Source organism: Scardinius erythrophthalmus (assembly GCF_964197995.2).
Source record: "Scardinius erythrophthalmus genome assembly, chromosome: 5".
Classification (NCBI taxonomy): Eukaryota; Metazoa; Chordata; class Actinopteri; order Cypriniformes; family Leuciscidae; genus Scardinius; species Scardinius erythrophthalmus.
Window position 1 is genome coordinate 16,106,356 of NC_138225.1, and position 18,445 is coordinate 16,124,800.

General features: G+C 39.5%; 1 protein-coding gene across 1 annotated transcript in view; it reads right to left on the reverse strand.

The window, feature by feature from the left end:
- Positions 1-17,027, reverse strand: part of gas2l1 (growth arrest-specific 2 like 1) — a 33,879-nt gene extending 16,852 nt beyond the window's left edge. The window contains exon 1 of the mRNA XM_081367083.1: positions 16,219-17,027. Coding sequence (XP_081223209.1) covers positions 16,219-16,905 — 687 coding nt within the window. The 5' untranslated portion in view covers positions 16,906-17,027. The remainder of the gene's footprint in view (positions 1-16,218) is intronic.
- Positions 17,028-18,445: the final 1,418 nt, after the last annotated feature.

Below are 18,445 nucleotides of genomic sequence, written 5' to 3' on the forward strand. Positions count from 1 at the left end.
AGATGCAGACGGGGAAATGGAGCATCTGAGAGATAGTGAGCTGTATCTGGGTCTCTGATAACTGCAGGCTACCCGATACTTTGACAGAGGGGACATGCAGAAGGCCAGCTGGGTAAAGAAGAGTGAAGGATCCTTCCGGGTTAGATGTAAAAAGGCCGTGGGTGTGGATTGTTTTGGAATAGCCGTATCGTTTCTCAGTAAGTGCGTGACTGAGTGTCTCAGAAGAGTTCTGTGTAAACAGACACTCAAGCGAAGTGAAAAATAGTGGTAGACTTGCATTCGCACTTACGAAAGCAGCCTCAGCAAGGGACTTTAGAGCTCATTTATGATGACACTTTTGGCTGATACCAATAATTAGCAACTATTATATTTTGGAGGAATATTCATGTGTTCAAATTGTTGTAAGGGAAGGTGTTTCCCTCTCAACCAATAACCACAATATTTAAAAAGTATGACCGTGTTTGAGCAAAATCTACCTCACAGAAAAACATTTGTTTTTTCAGTTGTGCAAGAATGAGAAATCTGTTTGCTGAGAAGTTTATATCTGATTTCATTACTCTGGGTGGGTTCCAATCTAAACACTATCATGCCTTAAATGTAACACACTGCTCAGGACTTCAGGGGGTGTCTGGCACAGTAGAAACTGTATCAGCTGAAACCAACCTAAGATCAACAGCACAAATGCAACAACTAATAAAATACAGATCTTCAACATCATTCCAAAATCTAGGTCAGTTACAGGTCTAACATATTTTAAACAACCAAAAGAAGAGACCTGATTTCATTTAACGGGATAGTACAACCAAAAAAAAAACATTCTGAAGCAATATTCAATCTGACTGAACCCATTTGACATTTTTCAAAATATCTTCTTTAGTCTTTGACAGAAGAATGAAAGAAAGTCATGCAGGTTTGACAACTGACAATTTTCATTTTTGGTAGAACTTTCCCTTTAAGCAAAAGATTAAGAAGAAAAAAGGTTAAAAAAGTATTTTTAACTCAAGGACATTCGTGACATTTACAGTTTCAGCAAGCAGTGATCTGTGATCGGGTGATAGTATCACAAAAGTGTAGTGTGCTTTGCCAGCATACTTCTACAGACGGAGGGAAAACGTTGGCAATGCACACATACATTCTCACAGATCCGTCATTTCTTATCTGATTTGTCATCCTCAATTAAATGTGTCCTTCAATTCTAGCATCAAAATTCAAAACACCACTGAAATGCCCTCAAACACACACACACACATAAACAAACAGAGAGACCCACCTAACCAGACAAACCAGCTGCTTTGAATAACTGTGTAATAGGGCTTAAGATAAACTTAAGATAAAAGTTATTTCAAATTGTAAATGTCAGGTCTAAGCTTCCTTTTAGTCAAGTTAGCCATTTTGTAAACTCTGACTGGTGAAATCTGAAGGTTAGTCTCCAGTAAGTGCACTATGAAGACTTGTTGTGACTTGTGCTCAAGAGGGGAAAAAGTGACCTGTCTAAGAACTAAAGAAAGAAAGCTCTCAGCATACGACTATCACACGCTTGTCCTTTTGTTTGAGGCCTTATTATGACAAAAACAAAGTAAAGTTTAGGGAGATAAACCGAGCTATAACCTTATAAAAGCACCAGGAACATCAGGTGACTTTCTGGTATGAATATGCTATAAAATTCACATGACCTAAATTGCACCTGGTATAAAATCTCTCCTGTGTAATCTCTGGCACTACATTCTTCCCTCTTTTTTCCCACAATCTACTGAACAGATTATATAATAAATTTCCATATCTCAACCATAGTCAAATTTGGCCACGGAAAAACTATATCAGGACATGAGGGACAAAAACATGCGGAGGTCACCAGGTTATTCAAATATTTAACTCAAATGTAGTGTCAATTGCAATGAGAAATCAGTGGTTGATTTATTAATTTTAGCATATGACTGAAAAGCAATAGAGACAGCAATAAGACTAAATGGACAATTGAGGCATTTGCTTCTTAACATTTTTTATCAAATTCTATCGAGACCAAATTATTTGAGCAGTGCTATCCACGTGAATTTAATGCAAATTTTGTACAAAAACAGTTATTTCATTCGTTTTTAAATATTATTTTCAATGGAAAAATCTTTTGAGACAAAGCTACTAAATCAAAAGATGCATAGAAATGTCAGTATCATAGAAATGTTTGAAGTAATTTTAAATTCTTGCACATTGACAGGAATTCATTCCATTAAATAAAGATTACAGATACTTTTCTATTAACTTACCATTTTATCATCACAATTCATTTATATAGTCTATATATATATATATATATATATATTTTTTTTTAATTACACCACTGTATGTATAGGCTACACTACGGAAGCCCTGAACCGCAACGTAAAAAAAAGAAATAAAGAAATAAAAAAATAAAAATCTAGCATTTTGAGAATAAAGTCGAAATATTTCGAGAATACTGTCTTCCGTAGAAGTGGCCTTCCCTTTCTTTTTTTTTAAAAGAAATGCGCTCTTGAAATCGAACTGCCTCGGACATGGATCTAAACATAGTAGCTTTTTACTTTTATCTGGGCTTTCAACAAAAGGAAATTCTACAGGTGCTAATCTAACAACATGGCATTACCATTTGTTTTAGGATGCCTATAGACGGGCACGAAGACACATACGAGTGAACGTGCCACATAAAGTTTGTACCAGGATTGTGGTGCTCGTCTATAGGCAACGCCATCTAGATCGAGAACACTTAACAGTAACCGTACTGTCTCCCTCTTCACCGTAAATCCTTTCTGGATACATTTTAATACACATACTGAACAAAATTATAAACGCAACACTTTTGTTTTTGCCCCCATTTTTCATGAGCTGAACTCAAAGATCTAAGACTTTTTCTATTTACACAAAAGGCCTATCTCTCTCAAATATTGTTCAGAAATCTGTCTAAATCTGTGTTAGTGAGCACTTCTATTTTGCCAAGATAATCCATCTACCTCACAGGTGTGGCATATCAAGATGCTGATTAGACAGCATGATTATTGCACAGGTGTGCCTTAGGCTGGCCACAATAAAAGGCCACTCTAAAATGTGCAGTTTTACTGTATCGGGGGGTGGAGGGGGATGGGGATGGGGGTCGGGGGTCGGGGGTCGGGGGGGAATTAGAAAACCAGTCCGTATCTGGTGTGACCACCATTTGCCTCAAGCAGTGCAACACATCTCCTTCGCATAGAGTTGATCAGGTTGTTGATTGTGGCCTGTGGAATGTTTGTCCACTCCTCTTCAATGGCTGTGCGAAGTGGCTGGATATTGGCAGGACCTGGAACACGCTGTCATCGTGTATACGCCGGTCCAGAGCATCCCAAGCATGCTCAATGGGTGACATGTCCGGTGAGTATGCTGGCTATGCAAGAACTGGGATGTTTTCAGCTTCCAGGAATTGTGTACAGATCCTTGCAACATGGGGCCGTGCATTACAATGGGCCTCAGGATCTCGTCACGGTATCTCTGTGCATTAAAAATGCCATAAAATGTACCTGTGTTCGTTGTCCATAACATACGCCTGCACATACCATAACCCCACCGTCACCATGGGCCACTCGATCCATAACGTTGACATCAGCAAACCGCTCACCCACACAACGCCATACATGCTGTCTGCCATCTGCCCTGTGCCACACCTGTGAGGTGGATGGATTATCTCGGCAAGGAGAAGTGCTCACTAACACAGATTTAGACAGATTTGTGAACAATATTATAGAGAAATAGGCCTTTTGAGTACATAGAAAAAGTCTAAGATCTTTGAGTTCAGCTCATAAAAAATGTGATGACAAGTATTGCGCTTATAATTTTGTTCAGTAATATATATATATATATATATATATATATATATATATATATATACACACACATACATTCACTATGTTGATTCAAAAATCAACAACAGCTCATATCACTGCACTTGCAGGTCATTCCATTCAAACACATACTGTAATAGGAATGGCATCCAGCTGTTATTCCATCAGCCACCAACAGAGTTAAGAAACCACTCAGCTTCCACACTGAGCAGATACAGACATTGGTGCACATGCACCCATCTTCACACGCTCAGTTACACATAACTATACACATGCGTGCACACAAACAACAGCTGAGCATAGACAGGTGCTGAATAAAATGACATATGGCCCACTCCGCTAGTTCTGTTAATAGATGAATATATTGCAGCCCACCGCAGAGAGATGTGCATCCTACGGCAGCAAAATTAAAGGCATAAATAAGTATGACCATAAAAAGAACAAACACTTAAAGATGAGTTCATATGGGAAATACTAAAATGGAAAGAGAGCGAGAGCCGTTCTCTCACAGTTGAAGCCTCAGCTTGTGCGATTCTGACCCAGCAAAAACTGCCATGACCTACTTTTCCTGTCTCTCTCTCTCTGTCTCTCTCTCTGGTGTAAAATCCATTAGAGGCGGGTCGAACAGTCTGTACAGTACAAGCACCTCTGGCAAACCGTTTCAAGGATTTTTTCTGAATACATGTACTGAACCATAATGCAGGGTTTTATTGCAAAATCCAACTAAGACGCAGAGTGGATCTTGCCTTGATGGTGCAAGTGAGAAAGCTTAAACAGGCTTTAATTACCTGAAGCTCATTTCTTCCACCTACCTTAGATTTTCATAATAAATGCAAGATAAACGAAAAAACTATAAACAGTGGATACTTAACAGTGAAATATAACCTGAAATAAAACACAAAAATTTGTTTTAATAGTCATCAAAAACTGTTCACATGGTGGAATAACCTAACCTATGTGGGTGAAGAAAAGAAGACATCCCACAGGCAAATCTAATGTGTGATGCCATTAAGGTTATTGATACTGATATCAGATGAAACCACAATGACTGGTAGAAAATGTCAGAGGACTCTTCATTCTTTTGTGCAATGTGCAATCTTGTTTACCATGATTGTGATTCCTGTATAAATACAGATGCATCTTTCCTTTTCTGTTGGTTCCTAACTATAATTACTCAAACTGAGACTAAAATATATACACTACCATTCAAAAGTTTGGGGTCAATACGATTTTAGTTTAACTCCTTAAATGCATACCATGGATCTTTAGTGACACGTGACATTCACTGCCCTCCTCCTCATTCATTTTTTAAAGTTAGACATCAACATTCTTAGTATTCCTCAGTCAATTCATTATAAACAATATAAAAAGAAAAAAATATTAAATTATAAAAGAATGCCTGTTTTCCCACCCAGTTTTTGTAAATATTGCATAGGACTCGAGGTGTGTAACTGTGTAAGTATATTTTTTCTGCACAAAAATAATTAAGTCTTTGATGACTAAATAAGTGCAATTCACCTTTATTCTACAAAGTGGCAATATCTGATATACAATGATGAAGTAATGTTTCACACATAGTTACCGCAGGCAGAAAACAAAAGAATAGGAAGTATCATCAGAAAAACTGAAATGGCTCAGCGATTTACTGCAGAGCAAGTACTGAACACAATCAAATTAGTGTCACAGTCACTTGATGGTGGATCTGGTGAAGAAGCTGTCATTGATCAAAATATTGATATTGAAGATGTTGAAAATGAGCCAGATGCTGAATGTACTGGTAAATGAGCTCTGACGATGACAGTGATGATGGTATAAAATATCTGCTTAAACTGAACCCAAGCTCCAAAAGGTAACAAAATATGCTTTACCTCCCGCGATAATGTAAAACTCTCCAGATATTAGAGTAAGAATTACAGAGGAATAAAACAGAGATCCATCCGTGTTAGATTAGACCCAAATAAGTAATAATGATTGGCGAAACATTAATGCATTTAAGAGTTAAAGAAATGTATACTTTCAGCAAGAACATTTTACGTTGATGAAAAGTTACATTAAAGACAGATTTCAATTTCAAATAAATGTTCTTTCTATTCATTATTATATATATTATAAAAATTACATATATATGGATTTCTACATAAAAAGGTAAAACACTGCATCTTAAAACAATTTTTGAAAGTACACTGTAAAGTAAATTTGAAATCAGTATTAAAATAAAGCTAATTTGAAAATGCACAATGACAACGACCTTGCCATGAGGTTCACTGAGCAACACATCACCCAGCTGCTCTCACTCTTTCCGCTGCTCCTTTTATTCTCCATCTATCTTGTTCTCGTTACTCTGTCCTCAGCTCCCCTCTCTTCTGTTTCTCTCTCTGCTTATTTCTTTTCTTTTGCTCTCGCCCACACATCTTTCATTTACTCTCTCCACTGAGCTCTGCATTTTTCCTTTTTTATCATATCTTTTGCTGCAAAGCTTTCAATTTTTCCTCGACCCCACCTCCCTGTGATATCAGCCTCGCTCCCGCTATCATTGTCCTTCGATTCACCTCTACCTCACGGCTATGTCTCCCTCCCTCTCTCCATGTCCTCGTGTTCCTTTCAGCCTTTAGGGAATTGCAGTAGCCTCCATAAATCTCTCCATTTTGGCTCTTGAACAGCACAAGCGTGGGACTTGTGTGGTCAATACCCTGCTAGCAGTTCCAGCAAGATGATAATGATAATAATTGTACATTTTCTGCAGAACATCAGAATAATGCTTGCAATACCAGGGTATTGCTATAGGTGGTTGCTAAGGAGATCTGGGTGGTTGCTAAGCATTTGCTAGGTAATTTTCTGGGTGGTTGCTATAACTGGCTAAAGTTAAAAAAGCCCACAACCATGTCTGTCATATTCTGGTTCTTAGATATGGCTCAAGTCCTTCCTTCAAAGTAACTATGGGACATTTTGGCTATTTTATTGGCTGCAAAGCAACAACCAAACCTACAGCACAAATCTAGTCAAGTCACTGTTATTTATATAGCGCTTTATACAATACAGATTGGTTTAACTCAGCTTTACAGTGATAAACAGGACAATAATGATAAATGATGCAAACTGAATTCAATACATTTTTGCTGCAAAACAGCTCAAAAGTGTCATTACTCAACTGAAGTCAGTTCAGTTCAGTTCAATACTTGTGTAAAGATCATCAATTATTAAATGAGTTCAATTCAGCTATAAGTAACAGTGTTGTTATTCACTGAGTTAGCAAAATGTTGATTCAATTCAGTTCAATAACAGTGTCGAACGGTGTCAAAAATCTTTTATAATATTATACAAAAGCCGCTTTACCGTCGTGCCAATCGATAACGGACGCTCTTTGAAATGTAATACAAATGCATCAGTCGTTACATTGGTAACAAAAATAAATAGAATTCCGGGCCAAGAATGGTTTGTAATCATGCCTTGCTGAACCAAGCCCAAGTGAAAATATAACAGGAACGGGAAAAGTGGCTAAAGCTATAAAGCAGCTCTGCAGAAAACTTCTCAACAAGCCATATGAATTGAGGTATTATTCATGTCTGGATCATAATGAGGAAGGCACCCATACTCCACTGCACCATAAAGCAGAATATTCTCTCTGTCCTTTCCCCCTTAGCTATGGGCAGGGACTATGAGTGTGTGTACTGTACACATGCATGTGCATGTCTGAAGAACAAAAAGAGAGAGAATATTGGGGTTGTGCATTATTGACAAAACCATGAACCAGAATGTCAAGGCCTTGGGGTGTGGGGAGAGAGAGAGGGGGGGAGGGTGAGTCATGTGCCTTGATGACATTTCATTGGGTATTCCTGACAAGACGCTGTCTGTTTGTCTATGTTTATGAGAGCATTTGTAAAAAAAAAAAAAAAAAAATTAAATAGGCACACTGATATTTTTTTCCGATCTTAAAAAGGCATTGATTAAAACAATAACAACGTTTCAATTAAACTGATATTTGCCGGACAAACTACACAGTAAACTATTTTTGTTCTAGTCGATGGAGCATCACAATTAACCCCTAACCCTAAGTGTTTAACTTAATATGGACATGAATATACCTCAAATCATGAAGCATATGAAGAGAGGTGTGCTTTTAATTTTCAAAATGATGGTGGATGATAAAAACAGAAAAAAAAAAAAAAAAAAAAACTGATCAGAATATCATCAAGAACAGCCAGACAGTCAATATTACAAAACAAACACGGACAGAGTGAAACCCTGGCATTCTCCTGTACTTGTACCATTTAACATTTTAAGGGCCAGTCATTTTTTTAAAGAAATTAACACTTTTATTTAGCAAGGAAGCACTAAAATTTATAAAAAGTGCCAGTAAAGACATCTATGATGTTACAAAACATAGTCCAAAAGAATGACATTTATTTGAAATATCTATTCATCAAAGAATTCTGAAGAACTTTTTTATAATGGTTTAAAGCAGCACAACTGTTTTCCACATTGATAATATAAAATAAATGTTTCTTGAGCACCAAATCAGCATATTAGAATGATTTCTGAAGGATCATGTGACACTGAAGACTGTAAATGGCTGCTAAAAATTCAGATTTGCCATTATAGTATCACATTTCAAATACACTGAAATTAAAAACAGTTATTTTAAATTATAATAAAATTTAACAATATTAATGTTTTACTGAATTAAAAAAAATGTCTTTAAACAATTCTTAAAAAAATAAACTTTTAAAAATCCTCAAACTTTTTAACTGTACTTGTATATTATATTGCATTTCTAAATTTGAAAGTATGAGTAGCCAAGAGTATGTGCAACTATATGATGAGTAGTGACATAATGCACTCAGACAGGCAACAGACGTTACACAAACAAATGACAAATACCGATTCTATATCTCACTCTCAACTTTGGGTTGAGTTCCACAGCATTAGACTGGATAAAATTCAGTATGAAAAAGTATGGATAAATTCAGTTAGAGCTGAACCTGGTATTTTTTTGACTAAACATGTTTAGCAGGAATAGGCTATACTAAATAACATTACACAGGGGGAAACAGTGACTGCCCCCCCCCACACCCCACACACACACACACACACGACATTAAACATTGGAAAATCCCAGCCAAACTTATCATGATGAGTAAGACATTTAGACGGAGAGGTGAAGAGGAGTATTTGTATCAGTGTTTCTGTAACTAAGAAAATCAAGAGGAACTATAGCTGTGTAATTCAAATACACTCATATCTCAGAGACACTTCTGCTTTTCCTCATACAGTATGAATGTTACTTCAAATTAGGGGATGTGTGTGTGCTTCTGTGTTTGTGGATGTGTGAGGAACTAATGGAAGATGAGGATCAGGAAAAACTACCTTTCATATCCCTCAGGGATGAATAGGATTACCAACACTAAATCCGAGCACATCCGTAAAACTTTTCCATCCTGTTTCCATGGAAATCTCTTTAAGAAATACAAGATCAAAGTGGAATAATCCTCATGGTCATCGTTTACTGACTTTACAATCATGAATCTTTCATTTTGACAGTGACTTTGAAGTCTGTATCAGTATTAAAATCTGAAATTCATCATGACTCATGACCAAGCTAAAATCCACAAATTAAATCCAATAGATAAAAATAACTGTCCAGAGATCAACGCAGCAGACTGGATTACACCATGCATTCATATTTCACATGGACAGGACTCAAACTGTATTTATATATCAGTGACAAAAATTATGCTAAATTATATTAAGGACCATAATATGAGTTGGAAGTGTGAATGTCACTTGTTTCTGTAAGGGGATCATATTAATTGATCTGACCCTTAAAAAACATCTATTGCTGGTGTAATCTAATGTAGCCAGGCAGATTCAGTTATATTAAATAATACTAGTAAAGCGATAGTTCACCCAAAAATGAAAATGCTGTAGTCATGTATGACTTAGTCACATAAAAGAAGATATTTGAAAGTGTTTTTTTTTTTTTTTTGCCCTCACAATGTTGACCAAAACGGTTTAGATACCAACCTTTTCTAAGTGCCGTCTTTTTGTTTTGCAGAAGTAAGAAAGTCCTACAGGTTTGGAATTTCCATTTTTTTACCACATTAAGCACTTTTTAAAGAGATGCACCAATATTACAAATCTGGCTGATACCAATAAGCCAATAATTATTTTCATATTATGGCGAATAACTGAGAAATAGCTCGAATTAATTACATTAATTATATCTACAATTTTGTCTTAAAAACAACATAGAAGATTACATTTAACGAATGATTTTATTCACATATAAACATTGATCAGCGAACATAAACAGAAGCTCAACCAAACATGCGAGCACGAACCTCATTGGTTCTTGTTGGAAGCTCAAACGGGCTGCGTAACACGAGAATGAATCTCACTGGTTCTTGCGGAAGCTCAAACGGGCTGCGTAACACGAGAATGAATCTCACTGGTTCTTGCGGAAGCTCAAACGGGCTGCGTAACACGAAAATGAATCTCACTGGTTCTTGCGGAAGCTCGAACGGGCTGCGTAACACGAAAATGAATCTCACTGGTTCTTGCGGAAGCTCGAACGGGCTGCGTAACACGAAAATGAATCTCACTGGTTCTTGCGGAAGCTCGAACGGGCTGCGTAACACGAGAATGAATCTCACTGGTTCTTGCGGAAGCTCAAACGGGCTGCGTAACACGAGAATGAATCTCACTGGTTCTTGCGGAAGCTCAAACGGGCTGCGTAACACGAGAATGAATCTCATTGGTTCTTGTGGAAGCTCAAACGGGCTGCGTAACACGAAAATGAATCTCACTGGTTCTTGCGGAAGCTCGAACGGGCTGCGTAACACGAAAATGAATCTCACTGGTTCTTGCGGAAGCTCGAACGGGCTGCGTAACACGAGAATGAATCTCATTGGTTCTTGCGGAAGCTCAAACGGGCTGCGTAACACGAGAATTAATCTCATTGGTTCTTGCGCAAGCTCAAACGGGCTGCGTAACACGAGAATTAATCTCATTGGTTCTTGTGGAAGCTCAAACGGGCTGCGTAACACGAGAATGAATCTCATTGGTTCTTGTGGAAGCTCAAACGGGCTGCGTAACACGAGAATTAATCTCATTGGTTCTTGTGGAAGCTCAAACGGGCTGCGTAACACGAGAATGAATCTCATTGGTTCTTGTGGAAGCTTAAACGGGCTGCGTAACACAAGAATGAATCTCATTGGTTCTTGTGGAAGCTCAAACGGGCTGCGTAACACGAGAATTAATCTCATTGGTTCTTGTGGAAGCTCAAACGGGCTGCGTAACACGAGAATGAATCTCATTGGTTCTTGTGGAAGCTTAAACGGGCTGCGTAACACGAGAATGAATCTCATTGGTTCTTGTGGAAGCTCAAACGGGCTGCGTAACACGAGAATGAATCTCATTGGTTCTTGCGGTAGCTCAAACGGGCTGCGTAACACGAGAATGAATCTCATTGGTTCTTGTGGAAGCTCAAACGGGCTGCGTAACACGAGAATGAATCTCATTGGTTCTTGCGGAAGCTCAAACGGGCTGCGTAACACGAGAATTAATCTCATTGGTTCTTGCGGAAGCTCAAACGGGCTGCGTAACACGAGAATTAATCTCATTGGTTCTTGTGGAAGCTCAAACGGGCTGCGTAACACGAAAATTAATCTCATTGGTTCTTGTGGAAGCTCGAACGGGCTGCGTAACACGAGAATGAATCTCACTGGTTCTTGCGGAAGCTCAAACGGGCTGCGTAACACGAGAATTAATCTCATTGGTTCTTGTGGAAGCTCAAACGGGCTGCGTAACACGAGAATTAATCTCATTGGTTCTTGCGGAAGCTCGAACGGGTTGCGTAACACGAGAATGAATCTCATTGGTTCTTGTGGAAGCTTAAACGGGCTGCGTAACACGAGAATGAATCTCATTGGTTCTTGTGGAAGCTCAAACGGGCTGCGTAACACGAGAATGAATCTCATTGGTTCTTGTGGAAGCTCAAACGGGCTGCGTAACACGAAAATTAATCTCATTGGTTCTTGTGGAAGCTCGAACGGGCTGCGTAACACGAGAATGAATCTCACTGGTTCTTGCGGAAGCTCAAACGGGCTGCGTAACACGAGAATTAATCTCATTGGTTCTTGTGGAAGCTCAAACGGGCTGCGTAACACGAGAATTAATCTCATTGGTTCTTGCGCAAGCTCAAACGGGCTGCGTAACACGGGAATTAATCTCATTGGTTCTTGTGGAAGCTCAAACGGGCTGCGTAACACGAGAATTAATCTCATTGGTTCTTGCGGAAGCTCGAACGGGTTGCGTAACACGAGAATGAATCTCATTGGTTCTTGTGGAAGCTTAAACGGGCTGCGTAACACGAGAATGAATCTCATTGGTTCTTGTGGAAGCTCAAACGGGCTGCGTAACACGAGAATGAATCTCATTGGTTCTTGCGGTAGCTCAAACGGGCTGCGTAACACGAGAATGAATCTCATTGGTTCTTGCGGTAGCTCAAACGGGCTGCGTAACACGAGAATGAATCTCATTGGTTCTTGCGGTAGCTCAAACGGGCTGCGTAACACGAGAATGAATCTCATTGGTTCTTGCGGAAGCTCAAACGGGCTGCGTAACACGAGAATGAACCTCATTGGTTCTTGCGGAAGCTCAAACGGGCTGCGTAACACGAGAATGAATCTCATTGGTTCTTGCGGAAGCTCGAACGGGCTGCGTAACACGAGAATGAATCTCATTGGTTCTTGTGGAAGCTTAAACGGGCTGCGTAACACGAGAATGAATCTCATTGGTTCTTGTGGAAGCTCAAACGGGCTGCGTAACACGAGAATGAATCTCATTGGTTCTTGCGGAAGCTCAAACGGGCTGCGTAACACGAGAATGAATCTCATTGGATGAATGGTTCTCGCACATCAAGCAAACATGCTTAAGCTTCCGTTTACCACAACTGATGTGTCAGTTGATGAATGTTTATTGAACATAAAATGTGAATAAAAGCCTAAATTCAATCAGTTCATCATATAAAGCGATCGTGTCTCTTCAGAAAATTTGGGCTAAACCACTCAATTCATATAGACTGGTTTTACGATCTAGTTCACTAGTTCACACTTACAAATAAGTTAGATAGAATAAATGCGTATTTGGTGTGCTGTCCGAGGAGAGGGCTCCGGGCTCAGTATTCGGCCCGAACCCAGAGTACTCCCCCCGTATTCCTGGCTGTAAAGATTAAGCCAAGAGTGAGGAGTCGGGGTGGTGGAGGGATGCTGAAAAACTGTCAAGGAATATTAGGTGAGTTGACAGTGTGGATATATACTTCTTGTCATGCTGATTAGGGTAGACATAATTGTTTGATGACGAGTAGATTGGATTGCTTATTTGAACGTGCTCCTCCCGAACTTTGTTTATAAAACATCATTTGACGTTGCTTTCAATGGAGGCACAGAAATCGCTCAGATTTTATTAAAAATATCTTCGTGTTTTGAATATGTACGAAAGTCTTATGGGTTTGGAAAGACATAAGGGTGAATAATTAATGACAGAATTTTCATTTTTGGGTGAACTAGGCTATCCTTTTAAATATCAAATAGGCAGGCAGGCCTATCAGCAATATCATCAGATAACTAGCCTAATACGGGACTGATATATTGTCCATCCCCACTTTTTGAGTTTAACTGACTTTTTTAAAGTGTATCTGTGTAACAACACTAAATAATCAAAGTTCAAAAGCAAATATTATGATAAGAAGCAAAAAAAAAAACGTGATCCCACAGAACTTCCACATTCTCAAATGTCTAAAACAATGAAACAGCAAGCTTATATATATATACATATATAAGAGGAAGTCTGAATGCACATGTGTGGAAGAGTACTTCACCTAAACAACAGTCATAAGTGGCTGCATGAGGTATCTCTCAACTGTGGTAACAAAGTGAACTGTAAATGAATCAAAACAACGTTTTATCTGAACTTGCCTGTCAGAGAACAAAGCCTGTGTGAGATCATAGAATTACAGAGGGCAGGTAATCTCACAAGGTTATATATTAAAGAAGAAAAGAAGAGAGTGTTTGATCAGATGAATTCTGTTGAGAGCTCCATATGTCCTGAAGCTTCAGGGTGATGCATTGTTTGGACTTGCTGCCCGTCACGGAATCCACCCTGTCTCTGCAGGACAAAGCCAGTTGCTCGGTTCAGCAACACGGTTCATGAGATAAGATGACTAGCAACTGTGTTAGACAATCCAGACAAGGTCAACCATAAAAAGGGACACATCAAAAGGCGTCTTCTCTGCCAGACACCAGATAAATCACTGACTGTATACTTTAATATTAGGCTTACATTCAGTAAAATAAATGCTAACAAACTGTTTTGAATGAATTCCTGATGTAACAGCACCTGACGTCCACTGTTTCTTCACCCTGCCTGAACTTGTGCTGATGCTAGCAGTTCACGCTCAGGGAAAAAGGTGCTTACACGCTCACAAGGGCTGAATGTTTCTTTGATGGGCCAACACTAGACCAACAACTCAATTGAATGTGTAAACTAAGCAAGCATGTTGCACATTGATCTTTGGCATGGTATAGGCCTATCTGTTGACAGTTTTAAGTAATGAAATTAAATGGAGTGAAGAGAGGGACTTTTAGAGGGAAATAACCACCACAGTAACTTAGACAGTCAAATAATTAGTAAAAGTAAGTCCCTGTGCTTGTGGGAGACTGCAAATTTTCCTCTGTTGTCCCCCCAAACATTCTGAGGTCTACATAATTGGATGAGAGCAGATTATTAGGACTGGCAAAATGAAGAAGAATCTTTCTGAGAAACAGCAATATTTTCTTCAGGTTGTGGCAGAAGATAAATCAAATAACAAGGACATGTTCATCAGTCACTCTGTGCTAATATTCAGCTGTCTTAACTTGTCAAACATCAGGGCTTTATACAGTTATATATCACATAAATCCCCTAGTATGATTGTGTTATTCTTAATGAGGAATGATCAAGTGACAGAACTTCATACTGATAAACTCAATAACACATACCAGGATCCAATATCTCTGATCAAGAAACAACCTTTCACCCTTAAGAAACACATAGGTGAGATATGCCATGGACCGCCAACATGCCACATGACCAGGATGCAAGAAAATGTGCAGACTCAGATGTCACACACCAATACGAGTGACACACTCTGACCTTTCATCCCCCACACACAAACACATATAGATCCAATCAAAAGACCATTTTGGATGAATATATTCAATGAGGTCAGAGGAACAGTTTGGGTGAAACCTCGTGTTCACATTTTCTCACAAAAGGTGTTTTCACTCAATACGGTTAGAAACCATCAGTCATAATTATTACAGTAATGCATATTTACAAACTAGCTTTCACTTCAATTAATTAACTGAGATGGTTTCAAACTAATTTTCTGCACTAATTATGAGGGGTTTGACACATGGTTGTAGTTGTGACACAAAAAATAAAGGCACAGTTACTTAAAATAACAACAAAAACAATAAAACCTGCCTATGAAACCTTAATCAATTTGAGTGAATTATTGAAAACAGGAGATTCATAATGAAGGCTGGCTTCTATTTTGCGTCATTTTTAAATGCTTTCATAAATGTCTATTCTATTTCTATGCAATAGGGACTATATAATTATCTAGATAAGGTAGTCAATCACATAATGCGAAAATTTATGTTAAGAACATTCTAGTGATCATTTCAGAGAGTTAATTTTGCTATTTTAAAATACTAATGCTGGGTAAAGTTGTCACTGCCACGTTTTGTCTCATGTTTCAAGAATCAGTGCAATGATGTGTACTAGTGTTCTTCATATATATATATGAAGAACCAGGGGCTTCAAACTCAGTTCCTGGAGAGTTTAGCTCAAGCTCTAAATTAGTAAACATACCTAAACCAGCTATTCGAGATCTTCAGGATTACAAGAAACTTCAAGGCAGGTGTTTTGGAGCTGGTTGGAGCTAGGACAGAAGCGCTCCAAGAGTGGAGTTTGACATGTCTTATTAGGCTGACATTTGGGATGTAGAACCATCTAAGGTAAATGTGATATTAACTGCAATTTATATCTGCTGCCTGCAACTATAAGCCCTGTGAAATATATTTAATTTCTGAACCAGATAAACATGCACAGTGTAACAACTAAGCTGTGACGCCAGTAATCAGCATCATTCATCCACTTTCCACAGCACAGCACATCACATCACATCACATCCATTATGCGGTGATTTGATGCGTTTTAACATTAAAAATGCAACAAGTGCAGAATCACTGCCATCACTGTAGTTGCCCAGATTAATAACCCAGCAGTTTTGATTATTATGAACGTGAGGTATGCTGACAGCTGTCAGACTCACCAGCTCGTCCAGGTTCCGCATATCCAGCAGGACTCTCTTCTGCTGCTGCTGCCAGCGGGCCAACAGCTCCGGGTCGGGCTCGCCGATGCTTTCCTTGCGACTGTACGTCCTGCTCGGCGGGCTCTGGGTCTCCCCTACAGCCTCCGTCAAGTTCTCCTGGTCCCGGATCTCCTCCTCGATCTCCTCCTCGAGTTGAATCAACATAGGGGCCAGCATGCCGAATTTGGCCCCCCGGCGAGCCACCTCCAGCAGGCACAGCACGAAGTTCTTCTCGTTACACCTCTCCACCAGGTCGTTGGTCTCGAACATGAGCACATCTTTGATCCAGAGCTCCTGCCTGCACCAGCCGATGAAGTTCGACACGTTGTCTCTGGCCAAAAACGATCCCGGTATGACGTTCCTCGACTGGAAGACCACGTCCTTGCTGGGGATCCTGAAAGAAAGGGCAGCATCTGGATAATTCGCCTTGAATTCCTGGGCGGCGCGGTTCACGTTGTTGGCATGCCGGCAGAGCGCGCAGCCGGTCTCCAGACCCTCCATAAAAGTGTCCGCCGTGATGTCCAGCTCGTACAGCGTGTTCAACCATTCAGCCAAATCCTCCTTCATGGCATACAGGTATTCCTCGCTGGATTTGAATGGCCTGATGCTTTTGGAGGCAGCAGACTGAATGTTGCTCTGATCGGCCATATTATGGGAAAATGTGTATCAATCAAGGCACGAAATGACGCACGACTCACGTCTCATACAGTAATCCTCCACAAACAGCGTTGGGAATGGCATAACGACGCGCGGTAGGAGCTCCTAAAGCGGGCCGCTTTGACTCGCAGCTCCGCGGTGCAGCTGTGGGAATCCGCGATGGATTCCGGATGTCTGTGAGATACCCGCCTCCTTCAATGACCACATCGCGATTACTCATTCCCCTATGGAAGTCCAGACCGAAACAGAAACATGACAGCTCGACGACATACTATACCACTCGACGCGATTTAGTGTGTGTGTGAGAAGCATCCGCATTGGCTAACAGCGCTCTGCAACGCCTCGTTTATTCATTCAGTCATACCAATTCAGAGGACGCATGGCCGATTGAGGCAGGAAGGCAGCCCCGGTCTACTGGGGCACTTTAATAATAATCCTCGTCATTTGGAAAGGATCCGACCGTCCTATGCGCCGCCTCCTGCACAACGCGATGAGCTGCAGTGGCTTATACATTGGAGTTATCTTATTAGAGGATCAACGGCAACTTTGTTCCCATGATGCAGCTCCTTTTCAATTGCACAGCACAGACCAATATAACGGCCAAAGCGTTTATTTGCATCTGACATTCGGTTGAAATTAGCGATCATTTTTATTCAAATAGCCTACGGTAACTGTCTGTTTTGCTGACAGAAAGTCAAGCGAAATTAGAAACAAGGATGTTGACTGAATGCCCACTGTTCCCATCAACGAACATGCAAATTGGAGATGATGCGCAAAAGTTTTGCTTATTTATCTGCAATTTGCATGTTCGTTGATGGGATAGTTGGGAATTCTGTGATTGCTTCTTGTAAACAGTCGATTGGGTTTAATCAGTGTGATATTGATCATGTAATATCTGTTTGCACGCGCTGCCAGTCTGTTTAAATCAGCCGCACGCTATTGATCAGAAGCGCAGGTCTGCTTTCATGTGATAGATAATGAACTAGGCCTACAGTGCCAAACTCTTCAAATGTAAGGATACAGTCAGACAGTGTCATGAGGACTGATTGGCTGTGCATTTTCCCGCTTATTTACACTACTATTACTTAAATAAATACATTAAACAAATTAAACTGATTTGTTTAAATACTACATATTAAATAATATACATGAATTGTTTTGTTAGCTTAAAGCCTCCGCTAAGAAAAATAGTCCAATGTTGAAATCGGTCTAGCAACAAGACGAACACAGCAACATTACTACAAAATTGTTTTATATATTTCTAACTGCAATTCAATTTGCTTTTACCGTGGAATAGTTAGCAGACACATTTAGCTATCTCTTAGCTTCTACCTTTTCGTTGTACCTCGACCAAACGTTTAATCATTTTGTTGCTTTAACTCATAACTTCTAGTCTGCGCACAAATATGCTTTCCATATATATTTAAATGAATACTGAAGGCATCCAAGACCATTTTTGTAATAGTTAGTGATAGTAAGCGTTTAAAGGGGGGGTGAAATGCTATTTCATGCATACTGAGTTTTTTAAACT